The sequence below is a fragment of the Branchiostoma floridae genome, chromosome 5, assembly GCF_000003815.2.
Source record: "Branchiostoma floridae strain S238N-H82 chromosome 5, Bfl_VNyyK, whole genome shotgun sequence".
Taxonomy (NCBI): Eukaryota; Metazoa; Chordata; class Leptocardii; order Amphioxiformes; family Branchiostomatidae; genus Branchiostoma; species Branchiostoma floridae.
This window is the reverse complement of record NC_049983.1, coordinates 19,647,513-19,664,249: the sequence shown is the minus strand read 5'-3', so window position 1 is coordinate 19,664,249 and position 16,737 is coordinate 19,647,513. Positions and strand designations below refer to the sequence as shown.

General features: G+C 44.2%; 3 protein-coding genes across 6 annotated transcripts in view; 1 reads left to right on the top strand and 2 right to left on the bottom strand.

Moving 5' to 3' along the window:
* Nucleotides 1–16,737, bottom strand: part of LOC118415901 (UDP-galactose translocator-like) — a 53,667-nt gene that overhangs the window by 12,889 nt on the left and 24,041 nt on the right. The window lies entirely within an intron of this gene.
* LOC118415906 (translation initiation factor IF-2-like) lies at nt 3,636–5,724 on the bottom strand. Its single transcript, XM_035820839.1, has 3 exons — nt 5,579–5,724; nt 4,945–5,057; nt 3,636–4,710 (listed from the first exon to the last, which is right to left on the bottom strand). Exons 2-3 carry the CDS (start codon nt 5,048–5,050, stop codon nt 4,196–4,198), a joined length of 621 nt encoding a protein of 206 aa, XP_035676732.1. The 5' UTR covers nt 5,051–5,057; nt 5,579–5,724; the 3' UTR covers nt 3,636–4,195.
* Nucleotides 8,569–11,601, top strand: LOC118415902 (collagen alpha-2(IV) chain-like). Of its 4 annotated transcripts, none has more exons than XM_035820835.1 (4): nt 8,569–8,744; nt 9,529–9,635; nt 10,050–10,184; nt 10,347–11,601. In XM_035820835.1, the coding sequence occupies exons 2-4, from the start codon at nt 9,536–9,538 to the stop codon at nt 11,063–11,065; spliced, it is 954 nt and encodes a 317-aa protein (XP_035676728.1). In that variant the 5' UTR covers nt 8,569–8,744; nt 9,529–9,535; the 3' UTR covers nt 11,066–11,601. The 4 variants fall into 4 exon arrangements, with proteins under 4 accessions (XP_035676728.1, XP_035676727.1, XP_035676726.1 ...); XM_035820834.1 differs by having other exon boundaries at nt 8,570–8,744; nt 10,050–10,211; XM_035820833.1 differs by having other exon boundaries at nt 8,570–8,744; nt 10,050–10,238.

The following is a 16,737-nucleotide window of genomic DNA, read 5'->3' as shown; positions in this document are numbered from 1 at the left end:
AATTCTTGCATCCAAGCCACCCTTGGTCTGAGTGGGTTGAAGTGACGAACTTCCTTTCATTTGACCCTAGCCTAGAACTATGTTATGCGTTAGGCTGTTACGTAGGGGGACTTGTGGTGCGTACTCGTTTCCCCTGGCGGTAAAATTGAAAACACACCGTGAAGTTCAGTTTCCTTGGCACTTGCTGCTGTTATCAATTACATCGGGTTGGCTGCAGCATATGGTCCTATTACAATGACTATTATAAACTGCTCAGCATTTGCAATTGGGAGACCAAGAACTGTTCCCGTGCTGTCTTCTGTTAGTGAGAAAACTCATTTTCTTACTTACACATCAAGTGAACTCTATGTTCACTTTGAATACATTCACACTACGCTAACATTGGACTTGAATCACTGGCCAATTAAAAGGCCTTAATTCTGTATTATTTAACCACATTGGCCTAGTGTTTCAAAAGACAGGCGTATTTTTTAGTCGGGACTTAAATGACTTACAAAAGAATTTCTGATACAAAATCATTTCAAATTTTCCATTATTTATTATCATACGTCTTACGTCCGAGGTGTGTCTCTCCTCAAAGACGGGACCTCTATTTAAGGTCCTATCCGAGGAACGGTCAGGTACTCATTTCCACCCGAGTGAAGTTTCGTTAACAAGAAACAAGTCGGTAGATCACACGTAGGTGATCAGCGACAAAGCGCAGAAATGATCGTTTCGACAAAGGTTGGTCATATTTTGCACGCTCGCCCACATTTTGTGAGCTTTAATATCACCGCCAGCGCAATCCATAGACTAAAGATGAAAGGGAAAGGCCTAAACATAAATCCCTTGTTGGCACGATGTAACGTTAGAATCTTAGAAGGTACGTACACAGCTGTCGACTAAGAGCGGAAATGAAATTCCAACTACTACACTGCTTTAATGTGCAGCTCTTCTTCAAATACGTATAGTGTTATAAGCTTAATGGATAGTTAATCAATCGTAGTGGGTGTAGGCAAGCCAAGACTATTTTTTATCTATCATGGGAAAGGAGAGTAATGTCAAGGTCACTAAACAGCAGTCACTTCCTTAGTCTTTCGAAGAGATTTGTTATTGTTTTTGTTTTTTCCTTTACAGAAAGATTTCATCTAAGACACCCAACGATAGAACGGATGGATATCCTATAAGCATAAATGAACCCATGTGTGTAACCAGGGGCCCTACCCTACGTCACTAACCCCACGTGTGCGAGTGAGTGTTTCTGAGAAGGGTAGAAGACTTGGCACCTGTTTATGGTTGACACCGTGAAAATGACATTTTCTCCTCTACTCGTATCGCAAAATCAAGCCCAGCTTGCAAAACAATGAATTTGCAGTACCCCAAAACTGGTGATAGAGCACGAAAGAAAACTACGCAAAAATAGCCAACACAAAGTAAAGAAAATAGTTGAAGTACGTAAGTGTTATTCATTCACTCATCATTTTCAAATATGTGACGATACTTATAAACGTTGAATAATGAGAGAATTAGCCTGGTTACCCAACCCCAGCCCGATCTCAAGTAACACAAAAGATATTTTTGAGGTTGGGGTATGTTATCCAGGCTATGAGAGAATTTGTTCCACTTTTTTTACAGTTTACTACAATGGAACTACGGCAACATAGGACAGATGGGGATATACGCTAATACTCCCCTCGCCCTTAGGCCACGTTGATTTGATTATATGGATGACATCCACGCTCGCACCAATTTTTGGCCATTTCCAAAACAAAACAAAAAGTTTTCGACCACACAATACATTGTGCAAAGCAGCTGTAAAATGAGCACAAATATTCCGTAGATTGAAAAAAAAAGTATCAGTAACTGATGCCATAGAATGCCAAAATGAATCTAAAGTCAAAGAATAAGATGTGAAAGGACAGAAAAAAATCTATTGTTGGTTGGGGGAGGTACCAGTACAGAAAATTCAGGTCCAGAGGATCATTTCCAGGTCCGGACATGAACCTGGACCTGATTGTCTGTGGAAACTTGAGAACTGGCAATACTCAGAACAATGATCATTGGTCAATTTTGCTACAAAGGAATCTGTTTGGTGGATTATTGAACTCCCACTGCATTTTAAAATCCCATCTCCATGTAATAAACTTAAGGCTAACTGTCTCTGCACCTTTGACTGTAGAAACTTGGTGCAATTGACTATAAACTCTACTTGACTTCGCTCTTATTGTCTTCTTGGTCCCCCGGTTAGACCCCAAATGGCTGCCGACATTGTGTGTCCATTTTGTAATTGGCGAAACCTGTTCCTCGGATTTTTTTTTCAGGTCTGTTTTTTTTTTTCGGATTGGTCCAAGAAGAAAAAAATGTTTTTCACCCGTGTGATGTACTGGTCCCTACACCTAACTGTCGGTATACCATACTATGTGTGTTTAGTCCTATGTTCAACCTTCCTGGCCACTTTGATTTCATACTGAAGGCAACTTTTTTTTTTGGCCAAACTTTTTTTTTATTCGCTCGCTCGCATCAGTTTTGGAGTTCCCGGAGGATGTCATCCATATAATCAAATCAACATGGCCTAAGTTCTGTAGAAAAATTCATATTTCTAATCCAACCATACAGTTAGCTACATTTATACAATTACCAAGAAGCGAGAGGAAGTCGAATGTCCTAGAATAGATTAGACGCACATCTACATATATAGATGTGTATGATTGTTTCCATTGTTACATATATGTGATTCTTACCGTCTGACCTGTACTAAGCCAAGTGGCGCAAAAATGTGCAATAAAGGTCTTCTTCTTCAATACAACTAGACAAACCATTGATCATAAAACATATCTGCTCTTTAATCTCCACTATAACAGAAAAGCGAGGAGAAGTTGAATTTATCCAGCAATAGTCTCATTTTGTATCTGTGAACTGTATCTTTTCAACATGTCTTGTTGTGACCTGTACTTAGCCCGGTGTGGCAAAAATGTGCAATAAAGGTCTTCATTCATTATATTCCCTGGTGACATTTTCACAGCATGCGTACTATTTTGAGCAACAATACCAAACAAGCTGAACATAATATTTTTTTCTGTTTCTGAAAGGAAATGGTAAATATATGTACCAGTAAATAGAGCGCCATATGTGTACAAAGCATGGACACGGAGGTTTCTGAGCTGAGAAATACCGACAAACAGAGAAACATCTTGCTGACCAAATAAATACCTTAGACAGAGTAGAGATATGAGCGAGCAAAGGAGGGATGGCTGATAAAGCTTGCAAAGTAACTAACCGTTACATCTGGTGAGAATCTGACCTGATCATGATCTCAACTCAGGAACCTGCTAACAGATAAAAAGCAGGGATCCGGACCTGAGTAGATTCAGGGAGACAGTTGCGAGTACAGGGATAGAGAACAGAGGATGTGAGCGGTGTAAAATAAAGATCGTTCCCCGGCCATGGCACTGACTCTTGTGCACCTGGACTTTCTCCCAATGTACCTCTCTCATCTCTCCTACGGGCGCCTTTTGTTTTTGCTGTCAGTCACGATTTTCTTAACCCAGTTTTAAATAAAGGAGCTGACATGTCGAGGTAGAACATGTTTTTGTGGATGAATAGGTGGCATATCATTTTCGATATATCATTACAAGTGAAGAAAGAACAAGGCTTGCTATGTTATAACCAATTTATTGAAAATCCCTTGTAAAAGAAGATACATCGTCACAACATTTGTCATAGAGGCACCGCCTCATTCCCATATAGATTTTGTTTTGATATACAACAGAGGGGACAATAAAAAGTATGCTTACATGGGATCGACTTAAGATGCATAACGTTTGTCGACGTCTCACAAAAACCAATCAAAGTCTTACAAAAATCAAACAAGTAGCTTGTCACACTTCAATTAAATAAATTGGCTATTTTCTACATACAGATACATGTATTCTGACGTTTACACTCATAGTGAGGAACACAGCTACTCTATAAGGTTTGACTATCGGGACCGTCCATACAAAACATATTTGGTCTGGTGTGTGAGGCACGTACATACATGCAAGCAAGCCGAACATATCGATCAAAATACAGTAAATGTCTTATACTTTATTTCAATCATCAAAATATAGAAACATCTTTGGGCAGCAGCGATTGACGGTCAATATATCTCTCCTCTCAGTGGCTAAGACATCATTATATCACTATGCTCGAATGGTCAAGACCGAATCTAGGACGTTTACGGAAAGAAGAAAGGAGCATCACCGAAGTCGGTATTGGGATATTCGTCAGGGCCATGGCTTTCGGGAACTTCAGGGCGGCCGTCTGTTTCGGGTACTTCAGGACGACCCCCGTTTTCTGGCATGTCCGGACGGTCACCTGCTCCGGGATACTCGGGACGGCCACCTGGTCCAGGGCGCTCGGGACGGCTACCTGGTCCAGGGCGCTCGGGACGGCCACCTGGTCCGGGACGCTCGGGACGGCCGCCTGGTCCGGGACGCTCAGGGTCGCTGCCACCTGCTCCGGGACGCTCGGGACGAAGGCCTAATAGACGCTGAAGAAGTCGTTCTATTCCCTCTGGCATTTCACGTCCCTCGAATAACCGCTGCAGCATGTCGACGAGTCGCTCAGCCACATGTGGGGGAGGGCCGCGCCGACCACGGCCAGGTTGAGGGCGGGGCCTAGGGTTGGGGTCTCCTTCAGGCAGAGCACCCGGATCGCTGTCACTACCGTAACCTGCGCCATCAAGGTTACCTGGATGTTGAATCATAAGAAAAATCTTTATTTAGAATGCATATACACGTGCTACGGTGACTGCTACCATTTATGATGCTGTGCCCTTTTTAAATCAAAGTTCGCCACTTCGATTCAACCAGTAGCTTTAGAAATACAGCTGAAGAAATAATCAGTTCTGTAAACCACAACTTTAGAAAGCCGTTCTAGACGTGCGTCAATCAACATGACAAATATTGATAAAATGACTCTCACCTGACGGTTGATACTGTCTCCCGAAACCACCCCGGCGAGGCCATGCTTCAGTTGACAGCACAGCCACGGAGACCAGTAGAACACACAGGGCAAACTTCGTCGTCATCTTCAGTCTAGCGGTTTGCAAAGATATTAGATGTTTAGAGTTAGAAAAATGGCAGTATTCAGCGGTAGAACGCACAAATGCACAACTTGTCGGACAACGTCACAGAAAGCTAACTTTCCATATATCGGCGTGACATGCGTTTTAATTTCCCTTTTCAACATTTGTTTACAACGTGCGTGCGTATCTAACTATCACTACGTCTGTTCACCGAACGAAGATAAGATGGTAAGGCTCCCGTAACAGTTGCCACATTTTAGCTTCATGAACTGGAAGATCACATTGAGTCGCCTCCTACAAAAATGTTCACGAATTTCAGTTCATGGCGGAATGCTGAAAGTTCATGGATCCTATGCTAAAAAATCTACAGGCTTTCAAAATATGCAGTGTGTAATTTCAGTGAGGTTCAGTTTAGAATGGATGCTGAAGTATACTCCAAAGAACTAGAAGCTTTCTTTTCAAAGAACGCAGACGAGAACTTTCAGAGCTGTGTGGATGTGAATCAAGAATAGTTAAGAAAAATAGTCTCACCTGTAGCTCGACGGCACACAAGAAGGTTTGCAGCTCCTCAGTCGGTGGTCGGTGGTGATGTCTTCTTGACTTCTTTGTCAGTCCAGCTCTGCGTTCTTCTCACATCTTCAGTGTCTTTATAGCGCTCGGGACAGGAAGTCTGAATTCTTTCATCCAAGCCACCCTTGGTCTGAGTGGGTTGAAGTGACGAACTTCCTTTCATTGACCCTAGCCTAGAACTATTTTATGCGTTATGCTGTTACGTAGGGGGACTAGTGGTGCGTACTCGTTTCTCCTGGCGGTAAAATTGAAAACACACCGTGAAGTTCAGTTTCCTTGGCACATGCTGCTGTTATCAATTACATCGGGTTGGCTACATACAGCATATGGTCCTGTTACAATGACTATTATAAACTTCTCAGCATTTGCCCTTGGGAGACCAACAACTTAGAACTGTTCCTGTGCTGTCTTCTGTTCGTGAGAAAACTCATTTTCTTACTTGCACATCAAGTGAACTCTATGTTCACTTTGAATACATTCACACTGCACTAACATTGGACCTGAATCACTGGCCAGTTAAAAGGCATAACTTCTATGTTATTTAACCACACTGGCCTAGTGTTTCAAAAAGACAGGCGTATTTTTTAGTCGGGACTTAAATGACTTGTAAGAGAATTTCTGATACAAAATCATTTCACATTTTCCATCATTTATTATCATACGTCTTACGTCCGAGGTGTGTCTCTCCTCAAAGACGGGACCTCTATTTAAAGTCCTATCCGAGGAACGGTCAGGTACTCATTTCCACCCGAGTGAAGTTTTCTTAACATGAATCAAGTCGGTAGATCACACGTAGGTGATCAGCGACAAAGCGCAGAAATGATCGTTTCGACAAAGGTTGGTCATATTTTGCACGCACGTCCACATTTTGTGACCTTTGATATCCTCGCAAGCGCAATCCATAGACTAAAAATGAAAGGGAAAGGTCTTAACATAAATCCCTTATTGGCACGATGTAACGTTAGAATCTTAGAAGATACGTACACAGCTGTCGACTAAGGGCGGAAATGAAATTCCAACTACTACACTGCTTTAATGTACAGCTCTTCTTCAAATACGTATTATAAGCTTGATGGATAATCACAGCAAAGTTTCAGAGATTTGATACCCCGTTTGATATCACGCGACACGTTGATTAATCGTACTGGCTGTAGGCAAGCCAGGACTGTTTTTTATCTGTCATGGTACTAGTATATGCAGAGTAATGTCGATGTCACTAATAACAGTCACTTCCTTAGTCTTTCGAAGAGATTTTTTTGTTCTTGTTGTTTTCCGAACCCTTTACACACAGATTTCATCTATATGAAAAACACCCAACGATAAACGGACGGATATAGGCATTAAATGAACCCATGTGTGTTACCAGGGCCCCTACGTCACTAGAACCCCACGCGTGCGAGTGAGTGTTTCTGAGAAGGGTAGAAGACTTGGCACTTGTTTGTGGTTGACATTTAACCTCTCTGTGTGATGTCTGCGGACTGCAGTCTGCAGATACTGTAAATCTTGGAAAAGATCGCGGTGTTTTTATTCCCGAAGTTTCCGTGGTAAGTTCTCCACTGTGAATTCAAAACTATGCGTACCCAATGTACATTGTGTTTGTCATAATTTTCATTGCAAAAGTATATCAACGAGACACACTTAAAATCGTCAACATAAAAGATGAATGGGTTAAAATGTAGACACCTCGGCCGACCCCTTAATCAGATCAGTAAAATAAGGATTGCACAAGGCAAAAATTGTGTGCACTGGACCTTTGATACAAAATGCATTGCACTTATGCAGTAAATGCTTGTGTACATTGCAGTGTTGCTTTTATTGTCAATACATGGCAATGGCCACACAGTGTGTTTCTTGTACAATAGATGCCTGAGATGTACAGAGGGCACAATAACTGTATAACTACTAACTGTACCACAGAATTGATTTAACTGCAAACTTAGAGCACAGTGAAAATGTCGTTTTCCCCTCTACCCGTACCGCGAAATCAAGCCCTGCTTGCAAAACAATGAATTTGCAGTATCCCAAAACTGGTGATATAGCACGGAAGAAAACTACCAAAAAAATAGTCAAAACAAGGTAAAAATAGTCAAAGTAAGTGTTATTTTTTATTCTAACTTTCTATCATCATTGCTAAATATGTGACATTCACTTATAAACGTTGAATAGCGAGAGAAGTCGTTCCTTTCAGTTTACTACGATGGAATGCTAAAGAAAAACACCAGTACATTAGTTGTTTTCTTGTCAATTGAACTAATCTTATTGTCAATATACGTGTTTCTTTGTTTTTCATTAACTCTGTCTTCGACGTACATGAAACGATGTAATCGTATGCGAGTTGAAAAAAAGAGAAGGCTGAATCTGTGACAGGTTTTCACATGTTCGACAACATATGACAGATGGGGATATTCAAATCCCCAAGAAAACGCCAAAACAACAACCTGTAACAGATGCACAAGATCAGCAAGCCACCCGATATCATATATACGCAAACCCTAAATGTCAAATCAAAGCATAATAGTGTTAAATATTACGATGTTTTTTTCCGCACCAATTCTGTTTCCGATCATTAAAACAGCATGTTAAGATGACGTTGTTGGTGAGTCACTGACTTCACGATGATGTCCAGGACCAACGTATAGCGTTAACGTTAATACAAAGGGCCGTACCTTTAGACTTTCAAACTCTTACTCTTAAAGAAGGACATTTTTAAGAATATAGAAAATGGCCGAGTAACATTTGTATCCCTCGAAATTAACCTGTCATAATCTGCACATTGTTAGAGCAACATTATGCTCAGTAACCGATAACAACGTAGCCTGGGTACATTACGATTACTAAAGGGAACCCGGTTGTGCCAAGGCTAACGCCAACGTCCAATGTAGATAGACTTTGGCATGTTTTCAATTACTGCCAGTAGCAACAAAACAAGCACCACATGGCCCGCTACCTAACATAGTTTCGGGGCCACGGAAAGGATGTGCGTATACTTCAACCCACTCAGATCAAGAATGACTTCCTCTGCTGAACAACATAAAAGACACTGAAGATACGAGAAGAACACAGAGCTGCGGTTGCGGACTGACCAATAAGTCAATCGACTGAGGAGAGACAAACCATCGAGCTACCGGTAAGCCTGATTTTCAATCATTCTTTATTTGTGTTCGCAGCAGAGTGTGTGTACTGATTGGCACAAGAAAAATTGCCGTCTGTGTTCTTTGGAGTAACTCAGGAAAGACTCTGATCTATGTGGCTAAGACAGGTGGATTCTACAGACAGCATTCCTAATGGTTTGTCGTGTCAATGGGGGGAATTCATGAATTGAACCACCAAAAAGTGGTCACGCTGGCCGGGGGGGGGGGGGGTCTTGTGTATTGTATATGTGGTCGCTTGTACAGGTTTGGCTGTAGTTTTGGGATTAAATCATTGTACTTTGATCAGATTCTGCTATTAACTCTGAAATTCCGTTTCAACCGATGCCTTACAAAACGGACATTTTGGTATTGAACAATTCTGTTTCTGGACTTTTCTTTTTATAGATATAAAGTTTTGTACCGATTTATGCCATATTTTGTAAATGCTTGTTGGAAATTTGGTAGATACTTAACCGAGCTCTATCATTTAGACGCTTTATAAACGTAGTTGGAGTTAGGTCTAGCTGGCTACTGTATGTGAACTTTGAAAAGAGAGCTTAAGCTTTCAAGCATATCTTACGGTGGTAAAGGCAGAAAACAGTCCAATTTTAGAATCGTTTTTAATACATTAATTTGCGTGTCACATAAACATGGCTATTTAAAAAACAAAAACCCCACTTCTTTCCCAGAGAATAAAATTCTCTCAAAATTTGTAGCAATTTTGCAATATCGTGTTGTGGAATAAAGCTGACAGTTGACGCACCATTCTTATGTTATCAGACTGAAGATGACGCCCAAGTTTGCCCTGTGTGTTCTACTGGTCTCCATGGCTGTGCTGTCAACTGAAGCACGGCCCCGCAGGCAACACCAACCACAGGATCCCTCAGGTGAGCTACAGTATCTGTATCTGTATCTAAATTTTATATAGCCGGTATAACAGCCCTTCGGCGTAACGCACCAGCTTCGCAGGCACGCGGTGCGACAGCAGCTGATTATATTACACTGAACGACCCGTCACACCTAACTTTTGCACATCTAGCCCCTACTGTGCTTGGTGATGACAAATTCCACTCTACGATAGTTCTAGGAAAATACGAATTTTTGAACATATCAATCCTAGGTACTTGAAGGCATGACTGTTTCTTGTTCTTTTTTGAGCTGTATTAGATACTTAATCAGTATGAAGTTTTTATTTCAAGATTTGTCATGTTGATAGACACATTTTTTAACAAGAGTCTATGGTGTTTTGCTTTGCGTGGATGGTTGCTCACAATCAATCTTATATCATATTTTTGCTACAGCTGGCCGTCCCCAGAACACCGGACCAGGTGGCCGTCCTCAGAACACCGGACCAGGTGGCCGTCCCCAGAACCCCGAAGCAGGTGGCCGTCCCCAGAACACCGGACCAGGTGGCCGTCCCCAGAACACCGGACCAGGTGGCCGTCCCCAGAACCCGCAGGCGGGTGGCCGTCCCCAGAACACCGGACCAGGTGACCGTCCCCAGAACACCGGACCAGATGGCCGTCCCCAGAACCCGCAGGCGGGTGGCCGTCCCCAGAACACCGGACCAGGTGGCCGTCCTCAGAACACCGAACCAGGTGGCCGTCCCCAGAACACCGGACCAGGTGGCCGTCCCCAGAACACCGGACCAGATGGCCATCCCGACTTCGCTGGAACTGGTGGCCGTCCAGACTTCGCCGGAACTGGTGGCCGTCCAGACTTCGCCGGAAATGGTGGCCGTCCCGACTTCGCCGGAACTGGTGGCCGTCCAGACTTCGCCGGAACTGGTGGCCGTCCAGACTTCGCCGGAACTGGTGGCCGTCCAGACTTCGCCGGAAATGGTGGCCGTCCAGACTTCGCCGGAAATGGTGGTTTTCCCGACTTCCCCGGAGCAAATGGTATTCCTGACTTCCCCGGAGCAAATGGTTTTCCCGACTTTCCCGGAGTAAATGGTTTTCCCGACTTCCCCGGAGTAAATGGTTTTCCCGACTTCCCCGGAGCAAATGGTTTTCCCGACTTCCCCGGAGCAAATGGTTTTCCTGACTTCCCCGGAGCAGGTGGTTTTCCCGACTTTCCCGGAGCAAATGGTTTTCCTGACTTCCCCGGAACAGGTGGCCGTCCCGACTTCGCCGGAGCAAGTGGCCGCCCCGAGTACCCCGGACACGGCAGACCTGCTGGCCCCGAGTACCCAGGAGTCGGTGGTTTTCCCGAGTACCCAGGAGTCGGCGGCCGTCCTGATATTCCCGAACTTCCGGAAACCGACAGCAGCACCGAAGTTCCTGATTTCGCGAACGGTGTTCCCTTCTTCTATCCATAGACAATCTAGATTCGGTCGGTCTTGAAGATTCAAGAATTCCAGACAGACTAAAGGTATATTGACTGTAAATCGCTGCTGCACAGAGATATTTCTACTTTTGATGTTGAGATATATCTTAACCCATAGATGTATTCTGATGTATGTGTTTGCCATGTATATTTGTACCCGCTTAACTACTAAAACAAGACTTTTTCTCCAAATTGTACGAACGGCCCTCGATTACACGATCATAACGTTTACGCTGTTTTACATACAATTCTAATACAAACGTAAGAATATATGTACAAGTGCGTAACGTTATGTAGAAGGCAGATACCTTTGTCAAAGACCTGTGCCTCAGGTTATTTGTTTGGTTTTTGGCAAGAAATTTACGCTGGTTCGTTAGTTTCTAGCCAGAGAATATCCGATGTCATTGTCCTAGTTGCATCTGATATTCATATCATAATTGTAAAAAAATTCTACATTGAGCAATGGGGCGGTGCCTCTTTGATATCAGGTACAATATACAATATTTTGCAATAAATATATCAACGTCACATAAGCTGTTGTCTTTCTTCAGTCGTACTGATTTATTTAGCTCAAATTATATAACGTTACCAACTACCCACCAACAAAGAAACCTTCTATGAGCACCTGTGAGCTAACTAAAAACTACATGTAGAAAATCTTAGCTGATTGAACTATACACGCCGTCCCTACTAAGGTATGCCTCAAGTATTTTCCGTTGCGTTCTCAATGGGAATCCCTGTAGTTTCACAACCCAAGACCACAAAGCGAACATGAATATACAAACCGTCGGTCCCAAGAGTATACAACAGCCAACATATAATACGTTGCGCGAAGTTTCTATCTTAGTTTTTGACGTAGCTTGGTGCTGTTCACATAACCATACTGCACTAGAAGTTCTATTTTATTTAGCGACATTCGCATCTCTAATTGATGATGATATCAATGACAGTAATAGGCAGATAACGACTATTCGGCGTGTTGACTTGACGGCGCTAACGCCATATTCAGTGCCTGTTTTTTATTGACATAAAATACAGCTATAACGTTACCCACATTTTGCCATCTATTTTCAACCGTCCGTTTACTTGCCAAAGTTAACCATTTTCCTGACCGTAAAGATTTTATGTGTGCGATAGATCCCTCCTTGTGACGGAGATTACAGAGACGTGTTATCCTAGTTACTTGGACAAGCAATTCATAACTCGATATGTCTGCATATTTCTGTAGACCAGTTGAATTTTTTACGTAAAAGCGAAGCTGTTCGCCATACCAGGTGTCAAGGGCAGACGACGGCCCAAACCCTTCATTCGGTGTGTAAAGCGAAATCTTTTCCTCTGCAACATTATCGCATACGTTTGTTATACATTTTCTGAGCCATATGATGGATCAACATAACACACATTCAGACGCATGACTATTACTGTAAATGAATTTAAGTTCGTTGGGATTTAATTTCAAGGTATCGAAAAAAAAGGACTTTTCGCGGTGGCTTTAAGTTCGCGGTAGCACCGTAGACTGCAGTCTAATACCATAATAGAAAAATGTTCGGGATGGTTTTAATTTCGCGGTGAAGCGGTCACCGCGAAAACCGCAAACATTAATCCACCGCAAACATTTCTGCATTTACAGTAAATATATAGCGCTCTACAAGTGTCCACCAAAGGTGAGGGGAGGGTTTCCCATGCTAGTTAATCGGCGACCAAAGTTGTGAGGGTCAACTTCAAAACTTTCTCAGTCCTACTTACGCTTAAAAAAAACTACTCCCTTTCTTTTTATATCCAATAGAAGTCTTCAACATACACTTTAACGATATTCTCCTTGGTATAGGGAGCACCAGAAATGACCGACACAGTCTGGCTTCTTCCTCACTCACCTATTTCCGTCTCTCACCTACAGATGTTCAAAATGATTTGAAATTTAATGGACGACATCCTTCCTGATGCGTCCACCCACTTTCTGAATGGCCCTCGTAGTATACATGAGTAGCCGTTAACAAATGGGGGAATCATTACTACAAATTTAAAGACTCAAATCTAAATATTACCAACTTTGAGCTATCAATCGTTCTTTATTCAGACACTCATCCGCTCACATAAAATTAGTGATAGAGACATAGAACTTGGCACAACAGCAACAAGACGACGTTAACAAAAGAAAGGTCCAGAGGTCAGTGCTCCGCCAGTCTCGAAGTGAAGATGCAATGTGGCTGTTCATATCCTGCCATGTCATAACTCTGAAATCAGTTCCGGCCCAGGCCAGACCAATCCGTCAAATCACCTAATACTTATGTATCTGGATCACCGCCTTAACAATATGCATTGGTGTTTTTTTTTTCGATGACGCACGCATTTGGTCCACGTGCTGTAGTTCCACTAAGACTGACATTTCGTCCTGTAGTCCGATAGAAAGAGGACATTCAGATTTGCTCTCCGTTTAGTTGTTAGTCTGAGACTGAACGTACATCCGTTTTGACGCAAACCTTTCTGCTTGTACTGTTCTGAACCTGCTTAGTAGTAGAACTAGCCAGCAACCGAAGATGCCAACAACACAAGGCGTGCTGAGTATTTTCGTTTTTTTGTTATCGTTTACGAGTGCGTTACGAGAAGGCAAAAAGGTTTGTTCCAGCAAATGTCACTACGATCCCTTTGTCATCTTTGGACTCTGCAACGGCGTTGATTTACAGCTTGACCCGACCATTTCTGCCAGAAACCCGTTCTCCGGTTGTGCTACATGCGACAAGATCAACCTGAAAAACTTGGGTGCCGGTAACAACAATGGACACGAGCCCGTAAACGACGGCTTCCCAGCGTGCCTGCCAGCGTCAATCGACATTCTGAGACTTTCAGGTCTTCAAGTGTCTCGGCTGAAGGGAGCTCTCTTCGACACCTTACCAAACCTGCGATACCTGTATGTGATCAACGGGACTGTTGATTCAATCGAGCCGGGCACATTTGCAAACATCTCTCGCCTGAACACCCTCGCTATCAGCGGAAACAAACTATCCCGCCTCGCTTGTGGATGGTTTGACGGCCTGCATTCCCTGGAAATCCTTCGTATACGCGAAAACCGTCTCTCTCTGATAGACGAAGGAGCTTTCCAAAATCTGACAGCTCTGAGGTCCTTGGTACTCGCACAGAATCTCCTCACTCGTCTGGAAAGAGAGTACTTCGAGGGATTATCGTCAGTGGAGCACATCGACTTGAATCACAACAAGATAGAAGCAATTGAACCAGGTACCTTCAAGCCATGCCCATTTTTGATGGCGCTTCTCCTGTCTGGGAACAGGTTGACAGTTCTTGCAGAGGGTTGGTCAGAAGGACTAGGAAACTTAATGATGGTTCTAACGATGTCTGACAACACCTTTCGCTGCATGTGTTCGTCTGCCTGGATTCCCGAATATTTGTCTGTACTATCAGCGATTCCAGGCGTGAACGGGGATGCAGTCTGTCAGTTTCCACCAGAACAAAACGGAGAAGCGATTTCGGAGACACTGTTGCAAAGGCTTCCACCGTGTTTGCCTCCAAAAGTGACCGTGTCAGCTCAAAACGGCGGGCAAGCATTCACGTGCGATGTGTACTGGGAGGAAGAGCCGTACATATCCTGGCAGCTGCCCGGTTCCCTGGTTCTGACTGTACACGTACCAGGGAAATACGCAAGAACAAGTGGAGCAAGTTCCCTGACATACCCTGCAAATATCACCGCTCGTGTAGAACACAACGTGAGCCTCGAAGGTTGGGCATTTCCATGTGCGGTACCAAATGTCAACGAATCAGTCAACAGCACAGCCTGTGGGAACTTTTTCGGAAAGGCTACATCCCTCCTGGTCATCGGACAGAGCCAGGCAGTCAGGTGGAACTACCAGGCCGTCCATTGTGTGGCGTCATTTTCACAAGGAAGCTCGGTGAACAACGTCACCGCTTCTGCAGTCATATCAGTGGAAGAACCCTTAGTTGAAGAGGTAACTACGAAAAACGGCCAGGATACAAGTCGGACAACAGATATGACTCTTACAACAACTATGGTACTCAGTTTTCTTCTTGGTGAATCAACACCGGACAATAATGAAGAAGTGTACATTTGGATTTCAGTGGCGTGCGCGGCCGCTCTAGTCGGCCTTTGGGGATATCTGCTGGTTGCAAAGTTCTGGTGTGATCACACAGACGACTCGACATCTGCTGAACAAAGTCCTGATCACAGCAAAGAAGAAACCACCGACGTGAGTGATCACGAGTATGCGACCATAAAGGATGATGATGATTCAGATGTACTTCGTGAAAATCAGTACGAAGAAATCCGAGACGACGTCACATCTTCGGCGTATATTCATCATGGCCAACGTTCGTCTGTCCACCTGGAAAACAACAGAGAGTCCAGAAAGCCGAACCCGTTCTACACCTTTAACATTTGTGAACGTCGTGTACGGGGACTGTATACAATATCTGAAAATGACACTGCCGCTGAGGAGCCTTCCGAAAATGACGATGTGTTAGGGATCGCCGAAGGGCCTTCCAGTGACGGCAGCGGAGGAAGCGGCGGTATGTCCGGCCGTGCTGAAGGCACTTCCCGAGACGGTGATGCCACAGACACTGGTATGTCCGGCAGTGCTGACGGGCCTTCCGAAGCCGCCGGTATCTCCGGTAGTGCTAAAGGGCCTTCCGAAGCCGCCGGTGTGTCCGGCCGTGCTGAAGGCACTTCCAGAAACAGCGATGTCACAGACACTGGGATGTCCGCCGTTGCTGAAGGGCCATCCGGGGACGGCAGTGCCGAAGACAGCAATAAGGCCGGCAGTGCTGAAGGCACTTCCCAAAACGACCATGCCAAAGACACTGGTATGTCGAGCGATGCTGTAGGGCCATCCTGCTACGGCGATGTTGGAGGCAGTGATCAGTCCGGTGGTGCTGAAAGGTGTTCCGGCGACGGCAGTACCGAAGATACCGCCGGTATGTCCAGTGCCAAATATGCCGGTATGCCCAGTACCGAAGATGCCGGTATGTCCAGTACCAAAGATGCCGGTATGCCCAGTGCCAAAGATGCCCGTACGCCCAGTGCCGAAGATACCGGTATGTCCAGTGCCGAAGATGCCGGTGTGTCCAGCGGTGCTGAAATGCCATCCGGAAACAGCAATACCAAGGACGGCGGCCTATCCGGCGTTGCTGGAGCGCTATCCGAATATAGGGTTGCCGAAGACGCTAGTTCTGTAAAGGCAGAAATGTTCGCGGTGGATTAATGTTCGCGGTTTTCGCGGCGACCACTTTACCGCGAACTTAAATCCACCGCGAACATTATTCTATTAAGGTATTAGACTGCAGTCGATGGTGTTACCGCGAAATTAAATCCACCGCGAAAAGTCATTTTTCCCGTTACCGCGAAATTAAATCCCCGCGAACTTAAATGCATTTACAGTATATCCGGCAATGCTGAGCGGCCGCCCAGAAACAACAGTGCCGTGGACAGTGGTATACTTGTAACCAATGGAATTGAGGATTCGTCCATAAGAGGCGATGTCGTAGACTGTTGTGAATAAGGTGCAACTGACCTACCAACAAAGACTTTCCGTCAAACCAAATGTGGGTTATCAGTGATTACGGACATACCAATGAGGGTTAAGCAAGGTTAGTACCTACATAGTATTATCTACCGTGATCATGATGCAGAATTGATGC